General features: G+C 42.4%; 1 protein-coding gene across 5 annotated transcripts; it reads left to right on the top strand.

The window, feature by feature from the left end:
• On the top strand, window positions 17,579-25,918 carry LOC100620188 (zinc finger protein 396). 5 transcript variants are annotated; one of them, XM_021096267.1, is made up of 5 exons: window positions 17,579-17,675; window positions 17,910-18,156; window positions 20,571-21,060; window positions 21,325-21,466; window positions 22,614-25,438. In XM_021096267.1, the coding sequence occupies exons 3-5, from the start codon at window positions 20,641-20,643 to the stop codon at window positions 23,060-23,062; spliced, it is 1,011 nt and encodes a 336-aa protein (XP_020951926.1). In that variant the 5' UTR covers window positions 17,579-17,675; window positions 17,910-18,156; window positions 20,571-20,640; the 3' UTR covers window positions 23,063-25,438. The 5 variants fall into 5 exon arrangements, with proteins under 5 accessions (XP_020951926.1, XP_013854751.1, XP_013854752.1 ...); XM_021096268.1 differs by having other exon boundaries at window positions 17,584-17,675; window positions 18,033-18,156; XM_013999297.2 differs by having other exon boundaries at window positions 17,583-18,156; window positions 22,614-25,918.

The following is a 27,178-nucleotide window of genomic DNA, read 5'->3' as shown; positions in this document are numbered from 1 at the left end:
AAGTTCCTGCGTGGCTCAGCAGTAACGAGTCCAACTAGTATCCATGAGGATGTGGGTTTGATCCCTTGCCTCGTTCAACAGGTTAAAGATCTGGCATTGTTGTAAGCTGTGGTGTAGGTTGCAGATGAGGCTTGTATCTGCAGTTGCTGTGGCTGTGGTATAGGCCAGTGGCTACTGCTTTGATTCAACCTCTAGCTAAGGGAATTTCCATATGCTGTAGGTATGGCCCTAAAAAGCAAAACAAACAAACAAAAAACAGGTGCACTCACTTGCCCAGGTGCCCTGGCCATGAAGGGCAGCACCAAGAGAAAGGCCTTTGCATCAGGATCCCTGATCTGGTGTGGTTTCCATCATACCATCACAATACAGAGCCAACAAGCTCACTTGGAACCAGGTTTGAGATCCAAAAGAGCAATGCAGACCTTTTCTACATCTCAAGTTCAGAGTCTATAAGCAGTGCTATGGCCTTAGGAATATTAGATTGAAATGCAGAGGGTACAGCCTGAAGACCAGGCCACAAGAAGAAAAACAGACATGTGAAAAGAGTGTCAGGCATACTCACCAGAGCACCAGGGTTCCTGAGCATCAGCCCCTTTCCAGGCCTCCAGAGAGGGTGCTGACTGGGTGACAGTTGTGCAACCACCAGGAAGGACAGCCATCCTGGTGTTGGGGGAGGAAGGTCCAGGGGAGGAGAAGAGGCCCAGAGACCAGGGTGCAAACCCCCAGATAAGTGGGGAAGGCCTGAAGGAAAACACCAGTCTCTAAGAGGAAACGGCCCTGGACAAGGAAAAACCCTCTGTGAAGAGAGGGTGAAATACTCCTGAAGAAGGTCATGCATGGGGGGGGGGCAAGGTGCGTGTGTGTGTGTGTGTGTGTGTGTGTGTGTGTGTAAAGGTCCTGGGGACTGGAGGGAAAATACAGACTGTAAGAGACAAAGAAGGGAGAGCAGACCTCAGAAACAGCCCAGTGTTTGCAGGGAGTGTTGGCTAAGAAAGCTTCACCTCTTGCATGCCAGCCGGTCCCGAATCTGCTAGGTGTGAATCCTTGCATTGCCACAGCAGCCCTGGGCCCTCAGTGCTCCCACAGTCCATCTTGCCAAGTGCACTCTATACCATTCCACTGCCTCACCCAAATGCATTGCCCCCAACCGTGCCAACTTCTCAGAAGGAACACCCCAGATCCCAATCTCTGGGACTCCTTGGGGCCTTAGCACGCCCTCCAGTAGTATTCTTATTCCCTCTGTGACCCCCTCAATTCTGAGTGCTTAAATCATGACTTCTTCTTCTGGGTATCTCTTCGATAGCCCCCTGACCTCAAAGACAGTATTTAGATGTTAACAATAGCAGTTTGTCAACTCTTCAAAGTGGAAGTAAATGATAGTCCCTGGTTACAGCCAAAGGCCTGGGATGGAACAATCTTAACAATCTTATTCACTTTGCGCCCTCTTGTGGAAAAGAAGGCAAAGAACACTACCTTGGAATACAGGGTTTAAGTTCTTTCTCTATTACCTCCTCCTTCTCCTCTAATTAGAGTGATAATACAATATTAATGAATTAAAATATACATATATATATTTTTTTTTGTCTTTTTGCCTTTTCTTGGGCTGCTCCTGCGGCATATGGAGGTTCCCAGGCTAGGGGTCGAATCGCAGCTATAGCCACTGGCCTACACCAGAGCCACAGCAGCGCAGGATCCTAGCCGCGTCTGCAACCTACACCACAGCTCATGGCAATGCCGGATCGTTAACCCACTGAGCAAGGGCAGGGATCGAACCTGCAACCTCATGGTTCCCAGTCAGATTCGTTAACCACTGTGCCACCACGGGAACTCCTAAAATATATTTAAATACAAACATAGTTTAATATTTAAGTTTAATTTAATGCTATTCTACATTTTTATGTAACTACTCTAAATATACTTACAATACTATGAATCATCTTTACCATATTAAGATTTATGATTTTATAAGTATTGTTCACAGATGAACCAGAAAGCATTAGTAGTTGTATTTTCTCTCTTGTGATATCCTGTATGTTTTCACACCTGCAAAATCATTACATTGCTTCACTTTTTATTTACTTAGTTTTCTAGCATATTAAGTTCAAGAGGTACAAACCTCCAATTATAAAATAAAAAAGCCATGGGGATATAATATATAGTATAAGGAATATGGTCAATAATATTGAAATAACTTTGTGTGGGAACAGATGGTTATTAGACTTATTGTGCTAATCATTTGATAATGCACACAAATGTCAAATTACTATGTAGTATTGCAAAACATAATATTACACTTAACCATAATTCAATAAAAAATTAAAAATAAACTTAAATTTTAACTACTATTTTTTATTAAAGTACACTTGATTTACAACATTGTGTTAGTTTCAGGTGTATAACTTAGTGATGCAAAATTTTTATATTATATTCCATTACAGTTATTATAGGATAATGGGTATAATTCCCTGTGTTATGCCATATGTTCTTTTTCTTTGCTTTTTAGGGCTGCACCCATGGCATATGGAGGTTCAATCAGAGCTACAGCTGGCAGCCTAGGCCACAGCCACAGCAATATCAGATCCGAGCCAGGTCTGCAACATACACCACAGCTCACGGCAACGCCTAATCCTTAACCCACTAAGCAAGGCCAGGAATCGAACCTGCAACCTCATGGTTCCTAGTTGGATTCATTTCCACTGCGCCATGATGGGAACTCCTATGCCATATGTTTTTAAACAAAAAATACTGGAGCTCTATCTTCAGTGCTACTACCTAAAATGAGACAATTTTTTTTTCTTTTTTTTTTTTTAGGGCCACACTTGTGGCATATAGAGGTTCCCAGGCTAGGGGTTGAATCAGAGCTGCAGCTGTCAGTCTACGCCACAACCACAGCAATGCCAGATCCGAGCCACATTTCAACCTACACCATAGCTCACAGCAATGAACACAAATTTTTTTTTGCTTTTTTTTTTTGCTTTTTATGGCCACACATGCGACATATGGAAGTTCTCAGGCTAAGGGTTGAATCAGAGCTTTAGTTGCCAGCCACAGCCACAGCAACACAGGATCCAAGCCACATCTGCAACCTATACCACAGCTCATGCTTAACCCACCAAGCAAGGCCAGGGATGGAGCCTGCATCCTCATGCATCCTCATGGATACTAGTCAGGTTCATTACCACTGAGCCACAAAGGGAACTCCGAGACTAAATAATTATTTGGTGTGCGGCTGTCATCCTGGGATTCCCACCCTTATTTGCCCTTTCAGCTTTTTGATGACTAGAAGTTCTGAATTTTAATAAGACAAATTTATCATTTTTTTCCTTTTGTGGTTACTGTTTTAATGTTCTATTTTAAAAACCTCCCCTGTCCCAATGCCTTGAATATGTTTCCCTACATTACATTACAAAAATCTTTATTGCTTTGTTTTTCACATTTAGGTCTACAATTGACTTAGAAATGATTTGTGTTTATGGTGCGAGGTAGAGACAAAATTTCATTTTAGTTCTGCTTAATAATTAATTGACCCAACATCATTTATTGAAAAGATCACCCTTCACCTACTCTCTGGCAGTGTTATTTGTGTCACACATTGAGTAGCTATCTGTGTATTTGTGGATCTATTCCTGGAAACTTTCACTTTCATTGATATTTATTTATTCTTACATTAATGCTATACTGTTTAAGTTACTGCAGATTTTTTTTTTTTTTTTTTTGGTCGTTTTAGCTATTTCTTGGGCCGCTCCCGCAGCATATGGAGGTTCCCAAGCTAGGGGTCAAATCGGAGCTGTAGCCACTGGCCTACACCAGAGCCACAGCAACGTGGGATCCGAGCCACATCTGCAACCTACACCACAGCTCACGGCAACACCGGATCATTAATCCACTAAGCAAGGGCAGGGACCGAACCCACAACCTCATGGTTCCTAGTCGGATTCATTAACCACTGCGCCACGACGGGAACTCCCAGTTACTGCAGATTTTTAATATGTCTTGCTAGCCAATAGAACAAAGTCCACCATCTCATTATTCTCCTTTAAAAGTGTTTTGGCTCTTTTTCATAAAACTCAACATTAAAAAAAACAAACAGGAGTTCCCGTCGTGGCGCAGTGTTAACGAATCTGACTAGGAACCATGACGTTGCGGGTTCGGTCCCTGCCCTTGCTCAGTGGGTTAAGGATCCAGCGTTGCCATGAGCTGTGGTGTAGGTTGCAGACGCGGCTCGGATCCTGCGTTGCTGTGGCTCTGGCGTAGGCCAGTGGCTACAGCTCCGATTTGACCCCTAGCCTGGGAACCTCCATATGCCATGGGAGCGGCCCAAAGAAATAGCAAAAAGACAAAAAAAAAAAAGCAAATACCATATCATATCACTTATATGTGGAATCTAAAAAATACAACAAACTAGTGAATATAACAACAACAACAACGAAGAAGAAGCAGACTCACAGATACAGAGAACAAATTAGTGGTTACCAATTGGGTGAGGGAGAGGGGAGGGGCAATATAGGGTTGGGGATTAAGAGGTATAAAATATTATGTATAAAATAAAGATATATAAAATATGCAACTAGAGATTCTCATACCAAATGAAGTCAGAAAGAGAATGACAAATACCACATGATATTACTTATATGTGGAATCTAAAACACAGCACAAATGAACCTATCTACAGAACAGAAACAGACTCACAGACACAGAAAAGAGTCTTGTAGTTGCCAAGAGGGTAGGGAGATGAGTGGGATGGACTGGAAGTTTGGAGTTAGTAGATCCAAACTATTACATTTAGAATGGATAGGCAGGAGTTCCCATCGTGGCTCAGTGGTTAACGAATCCAACTAGGAACCATCAGGTTGCGGGTTCGATCCCTGGCCTTGCTCAGTGGGTTAAGGATCTAGTGTTGCCTTGGGCTGTGGTACAGATAGCAGACACAGCTCGGATCCCACATTGCCGTAGCCCTGGCTTAGGCTGGTGGCTACAGCTGTGATTTGACCCCTAGCCTGGGAACCCCCATATGCCACAAGTGTGGCCCTAGAATAGGCAAAAAAAAAAAAAAAAGAATGGATAGGCAATTTCTATACAGCAGAAATTGGCACAACACTGTAAATCAACTATACTTTAATTAAAAAATAAGAATAAAATAAAATAAGCTACAAGGATATATTGTACAACATAGAGAATACAGCCAATGTTTTATAATAACTGTAAATGGAATATATCATTTAAAATTGTGAATCATTATATGGAATACCTGTAACCTATATAATATTGTACATCAGCTATAATTCAATTGAAAAAAAAGAAGAATGTCTTGGCTCTTCTTAACTCTTTGTATTTCCATATAAATGTTAGTATTAGTTTTTTGGGGTTTTTTTTTGGTCTTTTTTTTTTTTTTGCTATTTCTTTGGGCCACTCCCATGGCATATGGAGGTTCCCAGGCTAGGGGTCAAATCGGAGCTGTAGCCGCTGGCCTACGCCAGAGCCACAGCAACGCAGGATCCGAGCCGCGTCTGCAACCTACACCACAGCTCACGGCAACGCCGCATCATTAACCCACTGAGCAAGGGCAGGGACCGAACCCGCAACCTCATGGTTCCTAGTTGGATTCGTTAACCACTGCACCACGACGGGAACTCCAGTATTAGTTTTTTAATTTACAAAGTGTTGAAATTTTTATTAGGATTGCATTAAATCTACAGATAATTTTAGAAAGAACTGTCATTTTTACAACGTCAGGTCTTCTAATCCATGAACATAAGGTATCACTCCATTTATTTCAGTCTTTAATTTCCCTCAATTTTTCCACTGGTTCCTGAATAATCTTATCTATAAATTTTATTTTATAGACTCTTAAATTTTTTAAATTGTGGCAAAATATACATAACAAAATTTACCAGCTTAACCATTTTTAAGTGTACAATTAAGTAGTGTGATGTATATTCATGTTGTTATGCAACCAATCTCCAGAATTCTTTTCACACTGAAAACTCAGAAACTCAGTATCTATTAAGCAACAACTCCCGGCACCTCCACCCTCAGCCCTTGGCAGCCACCATTCTACTTTCTGTTTCTGTGAATTTGATCACACTTATTGATTACACTTATGTGAGTGGAATCACAGTATTTGCTTTTCTGTGCCTGACTTACTTCACTTAGCACTGTATCTTCAAGATTCATCTATGTTGTAGTGTGTGTCAGAAGTTCCTTCTTTTTTAAGGCTAAATAATATCCTATTGTGTGCATATGCCAGATTTAGCTCATCTCTTCATCTGTTGATGGACACTTGCTTGGCTTCCATAGTTTGTGAAGAACATGCTACAAACATGGATGTACAAATATCTCTTTAAAACTGTACAACCACATGTAACAGAATGAAATTAGAACACTCCCTAACACCATACACAAAAATAAACTCAAAATGGATTAAAGATCTAGATAGAAGACCAGACACTATAAAACTCTTAGAGGAAAGCCTAGGCCAAACACTCTCTGACATAAACGACAACATCTTCTCAAGATCCACCTCTTAAAGCAACGACAGTAAAACCAAAATAAACAAATGAGACCTCATTAAACTTAAAAGTTTATGCACAGCCAAGGAAACCCTAACCAAAATGAAAAGACAACCCACAGAATGGGAGAAAATATTTGCAAATGAATCGACCGACAAGGGATTAATCTCCAAAATTTATAAACACCTTTAGCAGCTCAATACCAAAAAAAAACAAAAAAACAAAAAAAAAACAACCCCATCAAAAAATGGGCAGAAGGTCTAAACAGACAATTCTCCAAAGAAGACATACGGATAGCCAAAACACTCATGAAAAGATGTTCAGCATCACTCATTATTAGAGAGGTGCAAATCAAAACCACTATGAGGTACCACCTTACACCAGCCAGAATGGCCATCATCAAAAAGTCTACAAACAGTAAGTGCTGGAGAGGGTGTGGAGAAAAGGGAACCCTATTACATTGTTGGTGGGAATGTAAATTGGTGCAACTACTGTGGAAAAAAGTATGGAGATTCATCAGAAAACTAAAAAGAGAACTTCCATTTGATCCGGCAATCCCACTCTTGGGCATCTATCCAGAGAAAACCATGACTCGAAAAGACACATGTACTCCAATGTTCATTGCAGCACTATACACCAATAGCCAAGACATGGAAACAACCTAAATGCCCATCAGACAGAGAAGTGGATCAAGAAGATGTGGTACATATACACGATGGAATATTACTCAGCCACTGAAAGGAAAGAAATAACGGCATTTGCAGCAATGTGGATGGACCTGGAAATTATCATGCTAAGTGAAGTCAGTCAGACAAAGAGACACCAACATCAAATGTTTTCACTTACATGTGGAATCTGAAAAAAGGACGTGATGAACTTCTTTGCAGAACAGATACTGACTCACAGACTTTGAAAAACTTATGGTTTCCAAATGAGACAGGTTGGGGGGTGGGGGATGTACTGAGGGTTTGGGATGGAAATGCTATAAAATTTAGTTGTGATGATTGTTTTGTACAACTATAAATGTAATAAAATTCATTAATTTAAAAAAAGAAAAAGAAAGAGATCCAGTGTAATCAACCTGCCCCTAGGTGGCTAGTTGGTCCCCATGGGGAGTGGCACCATTTGAAAGGCTGAGCATTGGCTCTACTGTAGACAGATTAGGCACTCAGCAGTAATGTTAGCCAGGTAGGTCTTAAGTAGATGAGTCTGTGTTTTCTAGCCCATGCATGGCCTCCATCCCTGCCACTGTGGCCACTTTGTTTATGGCCCATGAAGCAATCACTGGGGTGCCTGGGTAAGAGATTGACTTGCATGTACAGAGTGTGTCATTCTGTCCACTTGATTATTAGATACCCCCTGTGCAGCGTACAGCCATGGCTTGCTGGATAGGGAGGAGTCCCTGTTGCACCATGGTAGTGGAGCTTGCTGGAAATCTTCCTCTAGAGCACAAGGCGGGGCATCTCACTAGCAGCATTAGGAACCGAAACTGCCCAGGAGGGTGCAGAAGGATACTGCTGCTGCTACTGCATCTTGAAAAGCCTGGCACACCAGAACAGGAAGGGAAGCCCCTCCTCCTGCAACGTTTCTCCAGCACCCCCCTACTAGAGATCTTAAGATCAAGCTTTGTTGGTAAAGGGAAAATGTTTAGAAGGCCAATTTCATGTTTATGAAGCAGGCAAAGAAGGGTGAATTTCAATAAACTGCTAGCTGGCAAAGGCACCATGCTGAGCTGAATAGTTTTCCCCGAAAATTCTTGTCTACCTGGAAGCTCAGAATGAGCTTATTTATGTGATGCATTTTTTTTTCAGATATAGTTAGTTAAGACGTCATACTAGATTAGGGTGGGCCCTACATTCAGTGACTGGTATCCTTTTAAAAGTAAAAGGTAAGACAAAGAGATGAGGAGGACAGAGGCAGAGATTAGAGTGATGTGGGATTGCCAGCACCCACCAGAAGTTAGAAAAGGCAAAGAAGGATTCTTCTCTAGAGACTTCATAGGGAGTGTGGCCTGCCAACACTTTGATTTCAGACTTCTAGCCTCCACAACCATAAGAAAATTAATTCTTCTTGCTTTAAGACATAAAGTGTGTGGTAATTTGTTATGGCAGCCCTAGGAAACCAACACAGCACAAGTGTTTAGTTCTTGTTTATGGAGAACCAATTCATAAATGCCTGGGCCCCCCCTGCCTTGGGAGAGAAGTGAGAAGCAAGACTCCATATGAACAACATGCTAAATGTCCAAAGTTACAGCAGACTTTGAAGTACCACCATCCAACTCCCTCTCATGGGCATTACTCTCTTCTCAGACATGGATTTTTCTACTGTATGAAATGTATTATCTCTGTCTCTTCACATTAAAATGTCATGAAGCCATTATGTTTTTATTCCAAAGTGTGCACTGGCAGCAGCTCTCTGACCCACTGGGCTCTCCTCCTCATGGAGTATCAGTCTTCTCTAGTAACCATGCCTTTAAATCTGTCTGAACAGTCTCTGCTAAATTTCAGATTTAACAGTTTGCTTTTGTCCTTTATCTCCTTCAGACCTTACCCTGGACTCCCTATAGCAATATAAATCAAATTTCATATCCTTTTGTTTCCAGCCCATCCCCATAATCCCACTTCTAGTGGTAAACTATCCCTTTTTATCAATTTGGTCCTCTTCTTTTTATTTCTGTATTTATGGAACATGAATTAAGTAGAGATCAATGTGCCAGCCACTATAAAGGGAACAAAGGACACACAAAGCACAAAGATGAATGGAACTCAGACCTTGCACATGAGTGAAACAGACATATCTAGAAGACTCCAGAAGTCTACTAAGAGGAATGGGTAGATGGTGGTGCTAGTCCAGGAGATAAGGAGGGAAAAGAGGCGAAGGTAGAAGAGAGAAGTAACCTATCTTTAGTTTAAGGTACCTGTAAAACAAACAAGTGGTGATGTCTGATAAGCACTCAGCTCTATGGAGAGGAGGCTCAAGAAAAAGATCAGGCTCAGATATAAACTGGAACTGATTAGTTTAGAGACGGTGGTTGAGTCCTCATAGACAGAAATAGATGAGCTACCCCAAAGAGCGCCTAGTGGGGTAAGAAAAAGTGCAGGAACCAAAGGTAGAACAATGGAGAATATTCTTTTTTTTTTTTTTTTTTTTTTTTTTTTTTTTTTTGCTTTTTAAGGCCACACTCATGACATATGGAAGTTCGCAGGCTAGGGGTCAAATCAGAGCTCCAGCTGTCAGCCTACACCACAGCCACAGCAATGAGGGGTCCAAGCAGTGTCTGGGACTTACACCACAGCTCAGAGCAACGCCAGGTTATTAACCCACTGAGCAAGGCCAGGGATTGAACCCACACCTCATAGATCCTAGTTGGGTTCGTTAACCACTGAGCCACAAAGGGAATTCCCAGGAACATTCTTAATATATGGAATTTCAGAGTTCCTGTCATGGCTCAGTGGAAACGAATCTGACTAGCATCCATGAAGACGCAGGTTCCATCCCTAGCCTTGATTAGTGGGTTAAGGATCTAGTGTTGCCCTGAGCTGTGGTGTAGCTTGGATCTGGTGTTGTTGTGGCTGTGGTGTAAGCCAGTGGCTACAGCTCCAATTCAACCCCCAGCCAGTGCAGCCCTGAAATGACAAAAACAAAATGTGGAATTTCAGAGCAAGAGAAACCACTGTAAAGAGTGCTCAGAATAAGAGAACCTCAAGACAGAGGAGTGGTGAAAAAATTAAGAACAGAGAGTTCAAAGTGGAAGAAATGCCACAGTTAATGTGAAATGCTGAGAAGATAAATAAAATAAGTGAATTCGATTTGGCAACAGGGAAGACAAGTGAGGGGTAAGGGTGTAAGCCCAATATAGACAGCTTAAGGGGAATGGGGGGTGCAATTATAGTTTATTTTCTAAAACCAATGTCATAATACACACAGTTGAAAAGTCAAATTGATCTATGAGACATAGAATGAACAAGGGTAGTCCCTTCCCCATCTTACCACTAAGTCCTGCTCCCCAGACTGCATCTGCTTTCATCTCTTATAGCTGTTTCCATGGGGCTTTACTTACACTTTTAAAAATATCTTGATATACCTATTTCTTTTTGATATTTCACTTTAATAATATTAAGGTCATATTAAGGAAGATAAGGATTTGGTTCTCACGCATCCTCAAGTACCTTCATTACACAGAATTCTCCTCTCCAAACTCCAATCCTTCCAATATGCTTCGAATCTATTGGTTAGATCAGAATTTGGTGTTTACATTATTGCAACTATGTAAATATTATCCATAGCTAAGCCTTGTAATATGCTATAATTATTATTATTATTTTTTTTTTTTTTGTCTTTTAGGGCCGCACCTGCGGCATATGGAGGTTCCCAGGCTAGGGATCCAATCAGAACTGTAGCCGCTGGCCTACACCAGAGCTACAGCAACTTGGGATCCAAGCTGCATCTGCAACCTACACCACAGCTCATGGCAACGCCAGATCCTTAACCCACTGAGCAAGGCCAGGGATCGAACCTATATCCTCATAGATTCTAGTCAGGTTCGCTAACTGCTGAGCCACATCAGGAACTCCAAATTCCTTGTACACCATTTTGTTTACCTGGGACTAATGATAAATGATAACATTGTTTTCTGCCTTAGCTTAGTTGTCTATGTACCTATCACTAATTCTTCCACTTTTGCAGCCAAAGTAATCTCCTCTCAACACTGGAACATAACAAAACAAACACACCTGGTACTCCACTGCACCATTTTCCCCCCATAAAGCCATGTTCTTTGAGCTCTCCACCCCTCCACTTCTTAACTCTGAATCGCCACCTGCAATCGCCTTTCAACATTCCAGGGAATTTCTTTAACTACCTCCTGTGTTGAATCCTCTATCTATGTCTTCTTACTTAGCTCACTCTCTTTTTGGTAGACTTCCAATAGCCTCCCGAGAAAGGATGCATGGGAGGTAACTTTTTTTTTATACTTAGCATGCCCAAAAATGTCCTTTTTCTCACTTTGAATAATGATTCAGCAGGGTTTAAATTGGAAATAATTTTCCTCATGATTTTGATGACACTTTTCACTGCTGTTTAGACTGAGAAATCTAATACCATCCTGTTTGTCAATGTTTTAATTTGTGTTCTGTTAGATTCTGCAAGTTTTTAGGATCTTAAATTTGTCCCATATTTTGAGAAATTCCATAATGATACAGGTCTTCATCCCTTGTGCTAGGGATGAAGTGCTAGCCCTTTTCATCTGTGGATTCTTGTCTTTCAGTTCTGAGGCATTTTCTTGAAAAACCTTTATTCAAAGTTCAACCTGTATTTAGCCTCAGAGCAGCCACACTTGGGACAAGCCCTGTGACTGTCATAACTGGCAGAAGAATCATCAATCAGAATTCACCCCTAACTGACCATCAAAGAATCCACACTGGGGAGATGTATATCATTTTCAAGTTGTTTGATTATCTCCAGATATTTTGGCAAAATGATTTATGCTAAGTATCTCAGGAAGACTTTACCTCAAAAACATGTGCTGAGTGGGCAATTAAAAACACCTCTATCCATATTATGCAATCATTAAACTGTTTTAATTGGTACAAATTCACTATTAAATACCAAAGAAGGGTGGGGTTTTTGGCTTTTTTTTTTTTTTTTTTAAGGGCCATACCCAAGGCATATGGAAGTCCCCAGGCTAGGGGGTGAATAAGAGCTGCAGCTGCTGGCTTACACCACAGTCACAGCAACGCAGGATCGAGCCACATCTTCGACCTACACCACAGTTCATGGCAACGCCTGATCCTTAACCCACTGATGGAGGCCAGGGATCAAACCTGCATTCTCCTGGATCCTAGTCATGTTCGTAAACTGCTAAGCCATGAAGGGAACTCCAAAAAGGTATTTTAAAGATGGGGGGAGAAACCTCATTTACACACTACTCAGTACTGTTACTAATGCTGTGACCTGTCTGATATTTAGAACATGTCTCTGGCATGTTTAAATTTGGCTCTCCATTACATTATTCTGGAAAACGGATATTACCTTGGTTTTTTTGATGATAGGCATCATGAACCAGCTCCTAGATTCAATCAGAGGCTTGCCTTCCAAACATAACCATCACCCAGGAATGTGTCTGAAATGCAGAAACTCTGACCCCCACCTCAAATTTACTGAATCAGAATCTGCATTTCAACAAGATCCTCAAGTGATCTGTATGTACACCCAAGTTTGAGAAGCAATGATTTTGGACATCTTTGAGAATCAGATAGAAGATGAAGACCAGACATCTAAAATTCTACTACCTGTAGGAGCTAGGCTAGTGACAGAAATGGCAAGGGGCAGGTGGGGAGACTGACCAATTGGGGAATGCATGATCTTTCCAAAGCGGGTAGCAGATAACATTTGCCCTGGGATAATGTAGGATCAGAGCTCCTAGATTTTTCAGTTTTCCAAAACAAGTGAGTTGTGTGGATTTTTTTTTTTAATGTAATGAATCAAAATTTACATGTTGGGAACCAATTCAATTTTTAAACAATGAGCCAGTTAAACACATCTTCAGGCTAGTCTTTGTCAAGGCTGGTAGCCTGTGTCTTGTTAGATCTTGTCCCCAGAATAGTGAACATATGCATCTAGAAACACATATTTGGGGGGAGGGCGTTATACAAAGGTGTCCTTTAGAGTTTTATACAATTGTGCAAGTGTTCTACATTTGTGCTGTCCAATATGGTAGCCACTAGCCACATGAGGCCATAAGCACTTGAAACAAGCAAATGTGACTGAGGAATTGAATTTTTAACTTTACTTAATTTCAATTAGTTTAAACTTAACCAGCCATATATATTTAGTGGTTACTACTACACTGGGCACACAGGTAGAAAGCCCACAGACTATGGGTTAAAACTCTCCTCTCACATGCTTGTTTTTTCAAAACTTTCCATTTGAGGCAGTTCCTTACCTACCATATGAAGATTCTCAACCTTGGCTGTTGTGAAAACTTTAAAAAAAAAAAAAAAAGTAGCTCCCAAAGACATCAGATCCTAATCCCTGGAACCTATAAATGTTACCTTATTTGGGAAAGGCATCTTTGAAGCAATTGGGGGAGATTAAGAATTTTGAGAAAGGGAGATTATCCTTGGTTTTCTGGGTAGGTAGACCCTAAATGTAATCATACGTAACCTTACAAGAGGGAGGAATGGGGAGACTTGAAGATACTGGCCTTGAAGATTTAAGTGATAAGCCACAAGCCAAGGAATGTTGGTAGCTACCAGAAGCAGGAAGAGGAAAGAAATGGCTGTTCCCCTAGAGCATCCAGAGGCAGTGCTGCCCTGTTGAAATTTTTATTTTAGTTCAAGTGAAATTGATTTATTCCCCCACAGCCTCCAGAACTGTGGAGGAATAAATTTCTGTTGTTTAAGGCACCATTTGTTACTGAAGCCCTAGCAAACTAATATAGCTGCCCACTGGAATCACCAGTGAAGCTTTACCACCACCATTTTCTTATTTAGTCTTCATCCAGTGAGATGACTACTATGATCCCCGTTTCATAAATGAGGAAACAAGGAGTAGAGAATTTTAGGAACTTGCCCACAGCTAGCTTGTGCCAGGGTCAGGGTGTGAACGTAGGTTCACCTGCTGACTTCCAGACCACATTGGGTGCAGTAGAATGAAGAAGAGGGAAATGTTCAAGAAGTCCAAGACTTTTATCAGAAACATGGAGTCAACAGCAGTTTTCACTATTAGAGCAAGTAACTGGGGGTGGGGGGGCAATTGACGGTGTAAGGGGAGAAGACGAACTCAGTTGTGCATGCTTCTTTAGTTGTTTTCCTGACATGGTACTTCATTCATGTCTTCCACAAAGGGGCACATGGCTTCCCCATTTAAACTCACATAGCCATTCAATGCATATCCACAGCTGGATTTCCTAAACACACTCTAATCCACCACTCTCTGCAAACTGTAGTTCCATTGTAGGCAAATTGCTTTTTATTTCCAAATCTAAATTTCTTGACTTTCTATTACAGAAACATGGCAGCTTGTCTCTAACTCACCTGCTTCACACATCCTGGGCAAGGGGGAAAAATGCTTATGTGCATAGATGGAAACAGAGCCACACCACAAAAAGCTTCTAACCGGGCAGAAAGCAAATATGTTGGGATAAAAGAATGTCCTGGGAGTTCCCATCATGGCACAGCAGAAACAAATCCGACTAGGAACCATGAGGTTGCAGGTTCGATCCCTGACCTCGCTCACTGGGTTCAGGATTGGTGTTGCCTTGAGTTGTGGTGTAGGTCACAGATGCAGTTCAGATCTGGCATTGCTGAGGCTCTGGTATAGGCCAGCAGCAACAGCTATGATTTGACCCCTAGCCTGGGAACCTCCATATGCTGCGGGTGCATCCCTAAAAAGACAAAATAAATAAATAAATAAAAGAATGTCCTGATGAAGGCAAATAGAAGGCTGAGGAGTGTCTCTATAATTTAAAAAGTGATTGCCCTTTTCTTCACTGTGTTTATACGTAACTTATGAAATTTATAGGGAGTTTAATATACTTATACAGGGGAAGCAGTCAGACATACAGCACATTTATTTTCACAGTCTCACAAATGTCCAACTATGTACTGTATGATTGTATGGTATTGATTCCGGCATTTCATTCAGCTTCAGATTCAGGCTACCAAAACTCCCTTCAAACGTCCACATAAGCCATTGTCAAACCCACCCATACTGGACAATGGGGCCCTATTGTATAGCACAGGGAAATGTGATTGGGTCACATTGCTGATCAACAGAACTTGAAGAAACACTGTAAATCAACTGCATTTTAATAATTTTCTTTTGGTCTTTTTAGGGCCACACCCATGGCATACGGAGGTTCCTAGGCCAGGGATGGAATCGTAGCTATAGCCGCTGGCCCATGCCACAGCCACAGCAACGCAGGATCCAAGCCGAGTCTGCAACCTACACCACAGCTCATGGCAATGCTGGATCTTTAACCCACTGAGCAAGGCCAGGGATTGAACCTGCATTCCCATGGATGCTAGTCAGATTCATTTCTGCTGAGCCACGATGGGAACTCCAACAATAATAATTTAAAAAAAATTTTTAATGGCACATTATCTATCCAAATGTCAGCCTTCCATCCAACAAACACTGGCTTCCTGAATGCTTCCTGAAACCTGCTTCCATCCTTGCCCCTATGCACTAGTTCAGACCTCCATCAGGTTCAGCCTGGATCTTGCAATAGTTTCAGAGCTGGTCACCCTATCTTGAGTTTAGCCTCCCCTCAAATCATCCTACATTGCCATGGGAGAGTTCTAACTGAATTGCAGATAGTTTGTGTTCCTCGCTCAAGATCCTCGCTTTAATCCAGAGACTTTTACTTGGCCTGCCAAATCTTTAAAAACTAGACCATTACTTACTTATTCATTTTCATCCTAAGTCACTCATCATCAGCCTGACATCCTTCAATTCAAAAAATCTAAACATTACATTCTGGTCCCTCAGTCTGAAATGTACAAACACTCAGCTCTCCCCAACAGCTCCAATTCCTATCTATCCACCCCTCTCCCCTACACCTTCCTTTCTTTAATTAAGATGCTTTTGTAGCATCCTGTCAATAGTATCTTCAGAACAGCTGCCACTTTGTTTAAAATAGTCAGTTTATATGCTCTTCTCCTTAATTAGTCTATCAGTTCCTAAAGAGCAAGAATCTGCATCTCATATTTGAATTCCCAGTGTTTACCAGGCATCTGGTATACAGTAGAAGCTTGCTCTACTGGGAGTTTGTTCCTGCTAATTTCTTTCCACTTTACCCTCAGACATTAAAAAAATAAAAAGCAAACAAAAGACCCCGCCCTTTACTAAGTTTACTGTGAACTATTACAAGGAGTCTTTTACATTTGCTTTTTTTTTTTTTTTTTATTTAGTTTCTTGGATCAGCTATGTGGTAGAATCCTAACTGATGAATTCATCCCTGACTTCTTGCCAAATCATTTGGCTTTTCACAGTTCCTTATTCTCATTGCAGCTTTTGACTGCTGTCTATTTTTCCTTAAGCTACCTTTGACTTCACACCATTGCCAAAAATTTCTTGCCCTTGAGGAATTGTTTTAGATTCCTCGTTGCCTTGATTCATTTGGCTGACCCATCATCACTATAAAAATATTCCTTGTACACATTTGGATTGTCTTGTTATTTGTTACCTCATCAAAAAGAAAAAAAAAATCTTAGCCCATGAAATATGGGCAAGTATTTCAAAAAAAAATTATTCAAATTTAGTGTCATTGTAGGTTAATTAAGATGCAAATTTCTCCAGGTCTGGTATAGACTGAGTAAGCCAGCTTTTTCTCTCACTGTCTCAGACTCCAGTGGGAACATACCTTTTGTTTGCTTTGCTCATATCAAAAGGGTTTTTTTTTCTTCTTATTGTTGTTTATTAATTTTCAAACATCATTGTCTTCTCCCTAATTCCCCACTTCTCTGTACAAGAATATTTCTAAGAGTTCCTAGGGAAAATGGGTGGAGGATGAGACCAATATGTGGGGCTGTGGCCTGGTAGCTCATTTAGCCTGAAATTTATTTTTAAATTTACTTAAGATTATCTGAGGAAATATACATGTATGCATTGGTGCCAAAATATGTGCGTGCTCGAGTTCTCACCTTTTCAAGGGCCATTATGTTCTCTTGTGAAAGCAAGGGGTGGGGTTGGGGGGGGTCAACCCCATTCCTTCCATCACTACTTGGAGCATAGCCAACCTCAGAAGCGCCGACGGTATTACAAGAATGTTGCGCGCAGTGGTAGAAAGCACAGGAGTCTCCCCGTGACCCTGGGCAAGTCACCAAAACTTTGGGTTTATTCCCTGTAAAATGGGAATAACCGTATTGGGTTATTGAAAGAGCCAATGAAATAATGTAAGTACAAGTACTCTGAGAAATAATAATGGTTTCTCTGAACATGAAGCCCAAGCAGCTGGATATACGCACTCAAGGAGTTTTGGGCTCCCCTCGTACTGCACCGCCCCCACCCGCTTCAGGCTGCGGTGGTGGCTCGTCTCCATGGCAACTGCTCCGGCATCCCGGGCCCCGCCCCCTCTCCGCCTAGAGGACCGGAAGCAGCTTGCAGACTGGCGCTTCCCGGGCTTCTCCCCAAAAACGCTGGGCCGTCCTTCCCAGGCCTTAGGTGAGAGTTGAGGTCTCTTCGCGCTGCTAGGCCTCAGGGAAACGACCCTTACCCGGCGGGTCGGGAAGGGGTGGCCGCGGGCCTTGGCACCACCTCACTGCAGCCCCCCCCCCGCAAAGCTCCCACCGCGTACCGGCGCACCCTTCTTCATACACCTCCCCGCGCCACACTCTCAGGCTACGCCTTCCTTGTGCCCCACCGCGCTTTCTCGCTGCCCTCACCTCATCCCCGCAGCTTCTCACCTGTCACTGAGCGTCGGCGCCCCGCCTCTCTTCTCCCTGGCACCCCGTGGCGGCTGACCTCCGCCCCCCAAGCGGACGGCCTCCCATCACCCCTCGCGCGCTTACCTGCCTCCAGCGCGCCCTCCTCTCAAGACCCTCGTAGTCTCGCGGAGTCCGGACTCCGTCCGAGAGCGGTGGCGTGTGGTGGGGGAAGGTGGCCTGGGACCGTCTGGAGCCGGCTCTAGGAGAGGTATTTCCAGGTAAGAGTCGGACCCCTTAGGAAAGACCCCACGGAACTGGGGCCCTGGGCGAAGCCTCCGCTCCAGGGACCAGGTTCGTTACGGACCCTCGCGCGGCGTTGGGGGTTTAGTCTCTTACGTGGAGCTGAGAGCAATTGTGGACCCCGCACAGATTCGGCCGCTGGTACCAAAAAGGCAGAGTGCTCCCGGTGGCCGTTCCTGCGGCTTCCCAGAGGATGCTTTAGCATAGGGGCCCTCTGTGCAACTCCCCTAGTCGGCTCCAGACACGTGGCGGCCTCAAACCCCTCCTGCCGCTCCAGTCTTGACCCCAGATTCTGTTCCAGCCTGGAATCATCTGGGTCTGTTGCTTCTCCTCTCCGCTGGGACCCCAGCCACTGGCTCTGAACCACGCAGCACTGTAGAAAGTGTGGATGGAGTGGACTCAGACCCCAGCCCTGGTACTCTGCCCTTGGTCTCCTTATATGAGCTTGCCCTGATCATACCCAAGCTCGCCCTGGTGGGTTTCCTCATCTCCAACATGAGGATGAAAATAACCTTCCAGAGCTTTTGTGAGGACTTAAATGAGTTTATATTAAGATGCTTAGAAGGGTGCTTGGTACATAGCAAATTCTCTGTGTCAGCTGTTACCCTTTGCAGTGGAGCCCATAGTTATATAAAGTTGTGTCACTTATTTGGTAACCTTCTTGTCTCTCCCCAGCTAGAGTACAAGCTTTGTGCAGCCGCAGACTTTGTTCAGATCACCACCATAACTTCACAGCCTAGAAATTTCTTGGTGAAGTGGGGGGAAAATGGTAAAGAGGAAACATAGGGAGTTCCTGTTGTGGTTCAGTGGAAACAAACTGGTATCCATGAGTATGTCGTTCCTTCCCTGGCCTTACTCAGTGGGTTAAGGATCCAGCGTTGCAGCAAAGTGCAACATAGGTGGCAATTTCGGCTCCGACCCCTCATTGCTGTGGCTGCTGTTTAGGCCAGCAGCTGCAGCTCCTATTTGCTCCTATTTGCAACTGGGACTTGCATTTGCCTCGGGTGCAGCCCTAAAAGGCGAAAGAAAGGAAGAGAGAGAGAGAGAGAGAGAGAAAGAGAGAGAGAGAGAGAAGAGAGAGAGAGAGAAAGAAAGAAAAATAGGGGCATGTATAACATTTTTAATTAATCATCAGTTACTAGTGATACATATATACATATACTAAAGTGCTGCAAAGTGTCTTCCTGCTAACAAGCTAGTGATACTTGGAGATGTCTACATACATCACTAGGTTGCTGGTGACACTGTGATTTGATCCAGTGTTTCCTATAATTTATTCGATAATTCATAGCAAGATATTTGCTGCTCTTCCTTTGACCCCAATAAATCAAGTCCTTGGACATTTTTGAAGGAAATAATTTGAAGAGAAAAATAGTATATTTTTCTGAAAATGTGCTTCCCAGCATTATTTATAATAGTAAAAATTAGAAATAACTTAAATATTTTGCAATAAAAGATAGTTAAGTAAATAATATGGATGTTACAGATGAGCAGTAGACATGAATATGATTAAATGGAAATATATTAAGATGGAGGAATATGTGGTTACTTTTTTCGTTTGAATTGTTCCTCTAACACCAAAGTAATAGTTTTAAATCTTAGTAAACATTGAAAAAAAATCCACACAAAGGTGCTTCTCTTAGGAGACTATCCCTTAGAGTTCTTTGCAGCAGGCTAGAAAAAATTAATGGCTCTTTGCACCTGCACCAGTCATAACTTTCCTCAGGCTTCCCTTATTTCTATTCTTCCGGAGCTCCTTTGCAACCTTGGCTGATTGCTTTTTCTTTTTTTTGCTTTTTAGTGCCACACCCATGGCATATGGAAGTTTCCAGGCTAGGGTCAAATCAGAGCTACAGCTGCCAGCCTGCACCACAGCTGCAGCAACTCGGAATCCCAGCCACATCTGCAACCTACACCACAGCTCATGGCAATGTTGGATCCTTAACCCACTGAGTGAGGCCAGAGATCAAACCCAAAACCTCATGGATACTAGTTGGGTTCATTAACTGCTGAGCCACAAAAGAACTCCCCTTGGCTGTTTTCTTTTCTTTTTTTTTTTTTTTTTTTTTTTTTTTTTGCCACAGCACATGGAAGCTCCTGGGCCAGGGATTGAATATGCCACAAAGGAACTCCCCTGGCTGATTTCTTATTGTGATAATATAGTCAGCCTCATGGGCATGATTTTCGGAACAGATTGCGAATTATACATATAAATTAATGCATCTTAGTTCTTTGATTCCCTTAAAAAAGAAGTATTCATTGAATGCATGGTTTATATTAAGACTAAGGATAGTACTTTCTGTACAGCCTTATGTTTCTAATCTTGGCCATATTGTTCTAAGAAGCATTTGTCTTTGTCTTGTTTCTGCTTGTTTTTTTAATCATATTTGAGGAGTGTCCATAGGAGAATTTCACCTCCTTGAAGATTAAAGCTTAGCAGTCCTGAATTATTCCCAGTCCAAATGTCTGCAAAATTGAGAGATTCATCAAAACTTCTTCTACAAACTTCAGAGGACCCTGACTGCATTCTGGTCACAAAGATGGAAGAGCGAGGGCAGGCTCATAATATGGTCTCCAGCCGCCACTGGAGCAGCTACTACAGCTCCGAGACCTACCGCCAGCGGTTTAGGCAGTTTGACTACCAGGAGTCACCTGGGCCCCGGGAGGCTCTCAGCCGTCTCCGAGAGCTTTGTTGCCAGTGGCTGAGGCCAGAGGTGCACAGCAAAGAGCAGATCCTGGAGCTGCTGGTGCTGGAGCAGTTCCTGGCCATGTTGCCTGCGGAGCTGCAGACCTGGTTTCAAGAGAACAGACCAGGGAGTGGAGAGGAAGCTGTGGTGATGCTGGAGGAGCTGGAGAAGGAGCATGATGGGGCAGCCAAACAGGTGAGAAGGCAGCTGTGGAGACAAGTGACATGGCTGAGTCAGGAGCTCTGGCGCATCCTTGGGTGTGGACCTCTTAATTGTCCTCCTACTCAGCACAACTGGATGTATAGTGTGGTGAATGTACTCCCAGCTGTGCCAGAAAATGGAATGTGCCTCTGCTTTTTTCCTCCCTCTTCCTGTGTCCCAAGACAGTTTCTTCTCTTATTTTATCCTTAAGTCCCAATCTGATACCCTTCTTTAGCCTCAATTATAACCTGTTTCTAGATCTGTCTTGGACAAAAAGAAGACTTGCTTGCAAAGACTCTACCAGCTTATGAAATCACTCCAGAGACACCACAGAGCCAGCTCAAGCCCATGAAACAGCCGCTGTGGGCCTCGAAGAAGCTTCAGTCCTTGAGACAAAACGGTGAGGGACAGGGTTCAGTTCCTGGTGGTGGTTCGAAAGTGGCCTCTCAGCCCATCTCCCCCACACATCTGGCTGCTTTCTACAAGAGGTGTCCAGTCTCCCCTCCCACCTCCTCTTCCCATGGAAACTTCCACCATTATATATCCTGCTAGTGCACATTCTCAGTATTTTGTCCTTATTTCCTTCTCATAGATTCTTATAGTATCTTTCAGATCTTTGAATCCTTGGCATTATCTCATCAAGATTTTGAATCTTTTGGGGAGTTCCCATCATGGCACGGCAGAAACAAATCCAACTAGGAACCATGAGGTTGCGGGTTTGATCCCTGGCCTTGCTCAGTGGGTTAAGGATCTGGCGTTGTTGAGAGCTGTGGTGTAGGTCGCAGACGTGTCTTGGATCTGGCGTTGCTGTGGCTCCTATTAGACCCCTGGCCTGGGAACCTCCATATGCCACAGTTGCAGCACTAAAAGGACAAAAAGACCAAAAAAAAAAAAAAAGATTTTGAATCTTTTTTAAGCAACATCACCCTTTTCTTAATGAAATTTTATATGGAGTTGCAATATATAAAACAGATGAAAACACGCCTACTCTGACTGAAGCAGAAACAAGCAATGTCAGCCCACAAGGCCTTCTACTCAGCCTTGCTCCCACCCTTCTGCCTTCAGGCAGACCCTGAGGCCCTTTTGAGATACTCCCAAGGTTACAGTCTAAAGACTGTGATTCATTCATCATTATAAATTTGTTTATTTATACTCTTTTCCTAAATTTTGCTTATTACTGTCTACAGCCACTTTCATTTGCTCCTCTGCTTCTCCAATAATTCCACATCTTTTAGGTCCTTTTTTTTCTTCCAGACTCTCTTCAGTCTCTGATGTATCTTTTTACCCCCCTATTCATCATTCTACCCTTTGCACAGAGCTTTCCATCTTTATAGTTGACTACCTCATCAGTATATAATCCTTTTCTTTTGCCTTATGATCTTCTCAATGTTTTCTGCCTTATCTTCTCCATCCTCCACAGTGTGATACTATATTACAACCATGCTAGCTAAAAATTAATCTATTTGAATTTTATTTGGATCATCCTATTTTCTCCTTACTTCTGAACAGAGAACTGGTTACATTTGCTTTTCTGTGTATTGTTTCAGATAAAGACAGCAAAACTGTAAATGTGAAATCAAGGCAAAATACTTCTTCAGGCACAGAACTATATTACAGAGTTTCTAACTCTCCTCAAATGAATGCTTCCCAGAGTTTCACATTTAGAGGAACCTGTGAACAAGATAGAAACTTTGAAAGAAGACAGGGAAACCATCCTCGAAAAAAACAGCACAAGTGTGGTGAATGTGGCAAAGTATTTAGTCAGAGTTCAGCTCTCAATCTACATCAGAGAATCCACAGTGGAGAGAAACCTTATACATGTGATGTGTGTGCAAAGGCTTTCAGCCGAAGTGCAATCTTGATTCAGCATCGAAGAATCCACACTGGGGAAAAACCCTTCAAATGTCATGAATGTGGTAAAGCCTTCAGTCAGAGCTCGAATCTTTTAAGACATAGAAAAAAACATTCTGGAGAAAAAGTCCCATCAGTGTTGTGAAGGAATCAAAGCATTTACTGAGAACATTTTCAGTGGGGGAGGAGAAGACACAAGGCACCAATACCCCTTTATTATAAATCAGTAGTTTCAATGGGCACCAGTTTCCCTGCAAAGGTTATAAAAGAAACAGTAGAAAATGTGAATATTTTCAGTCAGCGTTGTTTGCTTTTCTGGTTTTCAATACAGTGTCAATTCACATGTTTGAGATTCTAAATCTTAAATCAGATATCCATCTCTAGTGTAGCACTTGAAAAGATACTCTCAGGAGTTCCCGTTGGGGCTCAGTGGGTTAAGAACCTGACAGAGTGTCCGTGAAGATATGGGTTCAACCCCCGGCCTCACTCAGTGGCTTAAGGATCCAGCGTTGCCTCAAGCTGTGCTGTAAGCCTTAGATGCAGCCTGGATGCAGTATGCTGTGACTGTGGCCTAGGCTGGCAGCTGCATCTCCAATTTGATCACTAGCCCAGGAACTTCCATATGCTGCTAGTGCAGCAGTTAAAAAAAAAAGAAAGAGGAGTTTCCGTCATGGCGCAGTGGTTAACAAATCTGACTAGGAACCATGAGGTTGCATGGTTCGGTCCCTGCCCTTGCTCAATGGGTTAACGCTCCGGCGTTGCCGTGAGCTGTGGTGTAGGTTGCAGACGCGGCTCAGATCCCGCATTGCTGTGGCTCTGGCGTAGACTGGCGGCTACGGCTCCAATTAGACCCCTAGCCTGGGAATCTCCATATGCCGCGGAATCGGCCCAAGAAATAACAAAAAAAAAAAAAAGAGAGAGATACTCAGACACTTCTGCTGTTTCCATTATTAACACAAATAATGAACTAGTATGTTTCCTTTTAGACAAGTACATTTTCCTTGTCTAGAAGGAATATGTGAGCTGCTCAGTACATAAATGGATGGTCTTCATTTCATTAGTGGAGCATTGGAGTTCTTAAACCAAAGATTAAATCAGTTTTTTGTTTGTTTGTTTTTTGGCTCCCTGAGACATATGGAGTTCCTAGTCAGGATCAGATCCAAGCCACAGTTGCAACCTAAGCCACAGCTGTAGCAATACCAGATCTTTAACCCAGTGTGCTAGGCCAGGAATTGAACCTGTATCCCATCACTTCCACGACACCATCAATCCCGTTGCACCACAACAGGAACTCCTAAATCAGTTTTTTTTTTTTTTCAATTTCCTATTTTTTCTGTTAGCAAATTAAAAATATGAGAATTGGATTGGGGAGACCCAGAAGACTATGTCCTCATGACCTAGGCTGAAATATGCAAGGTCATTGTTAGGAAGCAAGTGAGTAAAGAGACTTTATTCATCTCTTATGAAAACTCATCGAAACCTACATACTGTTTTATTTGGGATTTTTTTTCAATTATTAAAATTGAGGAATAGTTGGTATACAATATTAAGAGCCTGCATACTGTTGAGGATACTAAGTAATTTCCTGTGAAGGAAAAAAAACAATCTCCTTTACAATTTATATTGGAAATATCTCAGTGAAAACATAACGATGGTGCTACCCATCTCCAGGGAGTGGCCTAAATATAATGAGTGTTCTCATGAACAGTGTTATCTATGGCACTTACATGAAGTTGGTGACCTTAATTATAAAAACAGGAGATGGAGAAAAGATTGTCCAAAAAAGACTGATGTTACCCAAATATTGGCAAGTGCAGCATGTGACAGAGAAGTGCGTACTACAGCTTACCTGGAAATGGAACCCTTAACCGCTGATTGACTATCCTTCAGAGTTCTTCATGGCTTCTGTTCTAGCATAAGTCAGCTGTGAACATGTGGCAGGCATCACAAGACAGGCTCTTCAGGGTCTTGTGCATTCTTAGTAGGATGAATTTCTAGACAACCTATCATAATGTAAGACTTGGATTTTGATGCTCTTGTACAAATAAGGAAATCACTGAAGTTCGGTTCAACAGGTACATTGAGTTTTACCCACATTTAATTCAATCAGATTCTCTGTTCAAAGAGTGAATGACTGGTAGGTTTTTAAATTTTTCCTGACAGTATGTAACATCGTGTCCCATTTCCCAGGGGTTGATAAAACCGTGTTACAAGAACATAAGATTATTGTATCTCCCATGTTGCCCCAGTTACCTAATATGGAGGCAACCATAAGAAATGAAAGTCCTAGAGAGTTCCCATCATGGCTCAGCGGGAACAAATCTGACTAGTATCCATGAGGAGACAAGATCCATCCCTGGCCTTGCTCAGTGGGTTAAGGATCTGACGTTGCCGTGAGCTGCGGTGTAGGTTGCAGACGCAGTTTGGATCCTGTGTGGCTGTGGCATAGGCCGGCAGCCACAGCTATGGTTAGACCGCTAGCCAGGGAACTTCCATATGCCACATGTGCAGCCCTAAAAAGCAAAAAAAAAAAAAAAAAAAGTCCTTAGAAGGTGGAGGGAACAGAGGTTCATGGTGAATTTCTTTGTCTGAGTTCTTTGTGAAGTGTAAACTTTTCATTGTCAGAAAATCCAGCCATGCCTAGTGATTGGAGTTACCCCAGAAACATGTGGGATTACATGCCTCTGCTTAGTTAGAACGTTGATAAATCTAAGATTATTAGGGGGAGAGGTTAGTACAAATTTTAATTTTAGAATTTTCTGATCGTGATTATACTTTGTAGCTGTAGTAAATATGAATATATATTGGATTTTATAGGTTCACTTATTAAAAATGTAGGAGTCTTTATTCGGGTATCATTCTTTTTGTAATTAAAGAGAGGAACAAGCCATCTATTAAAGCAGCAAATGCCTCAAATGATATGTGTATTGCGAATTACTGCTTACTCATGGAAAGAGTATCTTGCTACTATGTGAATAAAACGACAGACTCTATAAATCAAGTATTCTGAGGGAAGCATCTTTCTTCACTTGGGGTTGCCATAAGCTTTGCAAGATTGTAAAACTTCCTCTATCAGGAATGCTGCTGGATTTAAAAAAAAAAAATCTATCTTGGTAGCTTAAATGAATTAGTCTTTGCAACCAGAAATCTGTAGAACGAGTTGCTGCTGGCTATCAGCATCTGAACAATGACTGGTCCAGCAGCTGTGTCTGCACTTTTTTAGGCCTTTCCCTTATCCTTTCTCAGATATATGGTAGAGCGGTCCCAGCTCTGGGAATGGTACCTGGGGTCAAGTCAGGAAAAAGAGGAAGAGGGACTCCAGACATGGCCATCTCCTTTCCTAGGAAAAGTAAAAGCTTGTCAAGAAACCCCACCAAAATTCTGCTTGTGTCTCCTTGTCACAAGTATGTCAGCTAACACAAGTGCTTTCAGCTTCTAGAGGTAAAGCAAGAGGGCAGATGGGGATTGGGAACCATGCTGACTCAGTCAGTAGTGTTTACCATACTCCTTGGCCAGTTTCCTCTTCATAGGCACGTGGCTATGATTTTTGCCTCCTTCATTACCTCCCCTGCCAAAATAAAGACAAGAAATCTTAACCCCATGCCACCAAGTTTGTTAGCTTATCTGCATGCACCTCACCCATCATTTCCTCTCCCTGTTATTTCAGAGTGAAAGAAGGGTCTCTCTTCTGGTCCCTCTCCATTCCTTCCCAAGGATGTTGGCTGCCATCAGTTATTCTCCCTCTTTTATTTCTTTATCCTTTCACCTTCATTCAGGATCCATCTCTTCAGCATTTATATATGCTGATGTGACCTATGTTCCAACTCTATACTTTCCTAGCATAGTCTTAAAAAATTCAAGATGGTGGCTAATCCCTGAGTGAAGGGAGCAAAATGGTCCTTTGTTTTGCTTCCTTCATATGCATCCATCTCTTTCAGCCATAGTGATGCTTCTAAAACAAAAATTTGAATATGTCCCTTCCTTGCTTAAAACACAAGCTTCCCCTTGCTTTTAATAGAAAGTCAGGTCTCCTAAACAAGGGTTTTGAGGCTCTTCCTGATCTGACCTCAGCTTACATTTCAGCTTTCTCTCTTAGTATTCTATGCCAAAGACATTCTGAATTAGAAGTCATCCTGCCTCTGGGCCTTTGTACATGTTTTTTGTTTTCTGTTTTTAATTTTTAGCCACACCAATGGCTTGTGGAAGTTCCTGGCCCTGTTCCATGCCACAACAATAACCCGAGTCATAGCGGTGACAACAC

This window comes from Sus scrofa, chromosome 6 (genome assembly GCF_000003025.6).
Source record: "Sus scrofa isolate TJ Tabasco breed Duroc chromosome 6, Sscrofa11.1, whole genome shotgun sequence".
Lineage (NCBI taxonomy): Eukaryota > Metazoa > Chordata > Mammalia > Artiodactyla > Suidae > Sus > Sus scrofa.
Note: the sequence above shows the minus strand (reverse complement) of the source record. Positions and strands in the feature narration are given on the sequence as shown.

What these genes read in the sequence shown, in the direction of transcription:
- LOC100620188 (XM_013999297.2), top strand. Translation starts at nt 20,641, where the DNA reads ATGTCTGCAAAATTGAGAGATTCATCAAAACTTCTTCTACAAACTTCA. An exon ending in ATGATGGGGCAGCCAAACAG is followed by an intron (nt 21,061 to 21,324) that starts GTGAGAAGGCAG and finishes ACCTGTTTCTAG; the next exon opens with ATCTGTCTTGGACAAAAAGA. An exon ending in TCAGTCCTTGAGACAAAACG is followed by an intron (nt 21,467 to 22,613) that starts GTGAGGGACAGG and finishes GTATTGTTTCAG; the next exon opens with ATAAAGACAGCAAAACTGTA.